The sequence below is a fragment of the Salvia splendens genome, chromosome 21 (assembly GCF_004379255.2).
Source record: "Salvia splendens isolate huo1 chromosome 21, SspV2, whole genome shotgun sequence".
Lineage (NCBI taxonomy): Eukaryota > Viridiplantae > Streptophyta > Magnoliopsida > Lamiales > Lamiaceae > Salvia > Salvia splendens.
In genome coordinates, this window is record NC_056052.1 from 18,842,023 (window position 1) to 18,844,195 (window position 2,173).

The 2,173-nt window shown below is 41.4% G+C and overlaps 1 protein-coding gene across 1 annotated transcript; it reads left to right on the forward strand.

The window, feature by feature from the left end:
• Nucleotides 1-226: 226 nt before the first annotated feature.
• LOC121785453 (ethylene-responsive transcription factor 3-like) lies at nt 227-1,377 on the forward strand. Its single transcript, XM_042183890.1, has one exon. The coding sequence runs from the start codon at nt 479-481 to the stop codon at nt 1,136-1,138; it is 660 nt and encodes a 219-aa protein (XP_042039824.1). The 5' UTR covers nt 227-478; the 3' UTR covers nt 1,139-1,377.
• Nucleotides 1,378-2,173: the final 796 nt, after the last annotated feature.

The following is a 2,173-nucleotide window of genomic DNA, read 5'->3' on the forward strand; positions in this document are numbered from 1 at the left end:
CAATTATCGTCGAGAAGGAGCAAACCAGAAATTTTTTTAAATTTCCAAAATAAAATTCTTCTTCCACATACGATACCATCAACTCAAAATGATAAATCCAGACTATTTATGGCTAACATAAGAAGTAATTAAAATAATCGCGAAAATAAAAAATTAAGAAAAATAATTTATTTTATGGCTAACATAAGAAGTAATTAAAATAATCGCGAAAATAAAAAATTAAGAAAAATAATTTATCTTCGCTCGCTTCCCAACCTCTCTCTTTTCCACACACAATACACAGTAGAGAGAGAAAAAAGGCAGAAAATTATTGTCTCAATCTCATCTCATCTTCTCTGTGGCGTTATTCTTTCTTCTTGTGCTTTTGTAAATATGTGTTATTCCTTCTCTCTTTAAATTCAATTCTCATCGCCTGAGAAAACTTTCCATTTTTGTGTTTTTTATTCTTTTTCCCCCAATAATTCGGTGGTTCATCGCCATGCGGAGAGGCAGAGCAGCGGCGAGGCCAGCTGTGGCGGTTACCGGCGTGGAAGCCAACGGATCGGGAGGATCTAAGGAGATCAGATTCCGAGGCGTCAGAAAGAGGCCGTGGGGGAGGTACGCCGCCGAGATCAGAGACCCTTGGAAGAAGACGCGCGTCTGGCTAGGCACCTTCGACTCGGCGGAGGACGCCGCCCGTGCCTATGACGGCGCCGCGCGGTCTCTCCGCGGCCCCAAGGCCAAGACGAACTTCCCCCTGCCACAAAACGCGGCCGTTTATCCCGATTTCAACTCTCAAAACCCTTATCCACCGCGTATTAGCAATAACCCCAACGATCCGTTCATGGATTGCCGGTATTACCCCCAGGAACACCACATAATCGCGCAGCAGCGGCCGACGTCAAGCGGCATGAGCAGCACTGTGGAATCCTTCAGCGCCCCGCGCCAGCTGCCGATCGTGCAGCAGCAGCAGCAGCAGAGGAGGCATCCGCCGCTGGCACCGGATGATTGTCACAGCGATTGCGATTCGTCCTCATCCGTAGTCGATGACGCCGCCTGTGACATCGCCTCCTCTTGTAAAAACCCCATGCCTTTCGATCTTAACATGCCGCCGGAGGGAGACGCTGACGAATTATCCTGCACGGCTCTTCGGCTCTGACCGGTTCCCCTCCGGTGATTCTCCTATTTGCTTAAAATTACTAATTTTATTCCTTTTTCTCTTTTTTGCTTTTATTTTGCGGAAAATCCCCAAAAAACCTAAAAAAAAGGAGAGAGATGAATGCTGGGTGAAGACTGAGGATGTCTTCTATATGAGTGTATGTTGTTTGGAGAGAGTTTACTTTTTTTGTATTTATAATCCCTAATGTTATTGATAAATAGAGGATATTATGATTGATATATCACTGTGTTCTCCTTCTTTGATGTGTATGTATGTTTATCTGTACCATATAGTATGTTATTTCAGTCTTTTTTTAGTAGTTGAATATGAATTCCATGTTGTTTTCTAAATGTTCAAGATGAGATGTCATTTCTGATATGTTTTGGCATTTCCACTGACTTTTTTGGTGAATTCAGTTTTTATGTTGTCGAATTTTGTTGATTTGGGATAAGTGGCATAAAACTAAGGGATGATATGCCTTGTTTACAAACTGCCACTACATTTCTCTTCGGTTGGTTTATGTTGCTAGGTGTATAGCTTCTTGGTAGTAAATTCCCCTCTGTTGCTACTCGAGTTAGTTTGTTGTATCTGTTTTCGAATTAGGGTGATGCTATCTTGTAGTTGTTCGCTGAGCTGGGGCTATGTTTGGGTCATGTTGTTGAAGATGAATAAGAGAGAGAACATCTGTTGTTTGAGTCTATCTGTATAGTGATCAAGTTTGCTCTTTTCATTTCCTATACCTCTATTGTGTGATAAAAAGATATGGCTTGAAGAGAAACTTATCATTGATATCAATTGCTGCCTGAATTGGATTTAGTAGTAGTAGTTAAGATGAGTTTGTAAGAAGTAAGTTTGTTATGGTTCACAAATTCATTCTGTGTGAATAGGAAAATTGGAGGTCTAATAATTCTAAGTATGTTGACACCCATCATTAATTTTTTAGTACCTACCATCTTGCTGCAATCTAAGTAAGTATTTTGTATGTGGCTTTAGGTAGTGTAGTACACCCTTTTTCGAAAGTGTGGGCAGCTGCAT

Bases quoted from the DNA above. Each gene is read 5' to 3' on its own strand.
- LOC121785453 (XM_042183890.1), top strand. From the start codon at position 479: ATGCGGAGAGGCAGAGCAGCGGCGAGGCCAGCTGTGGCGGTTACCGGC.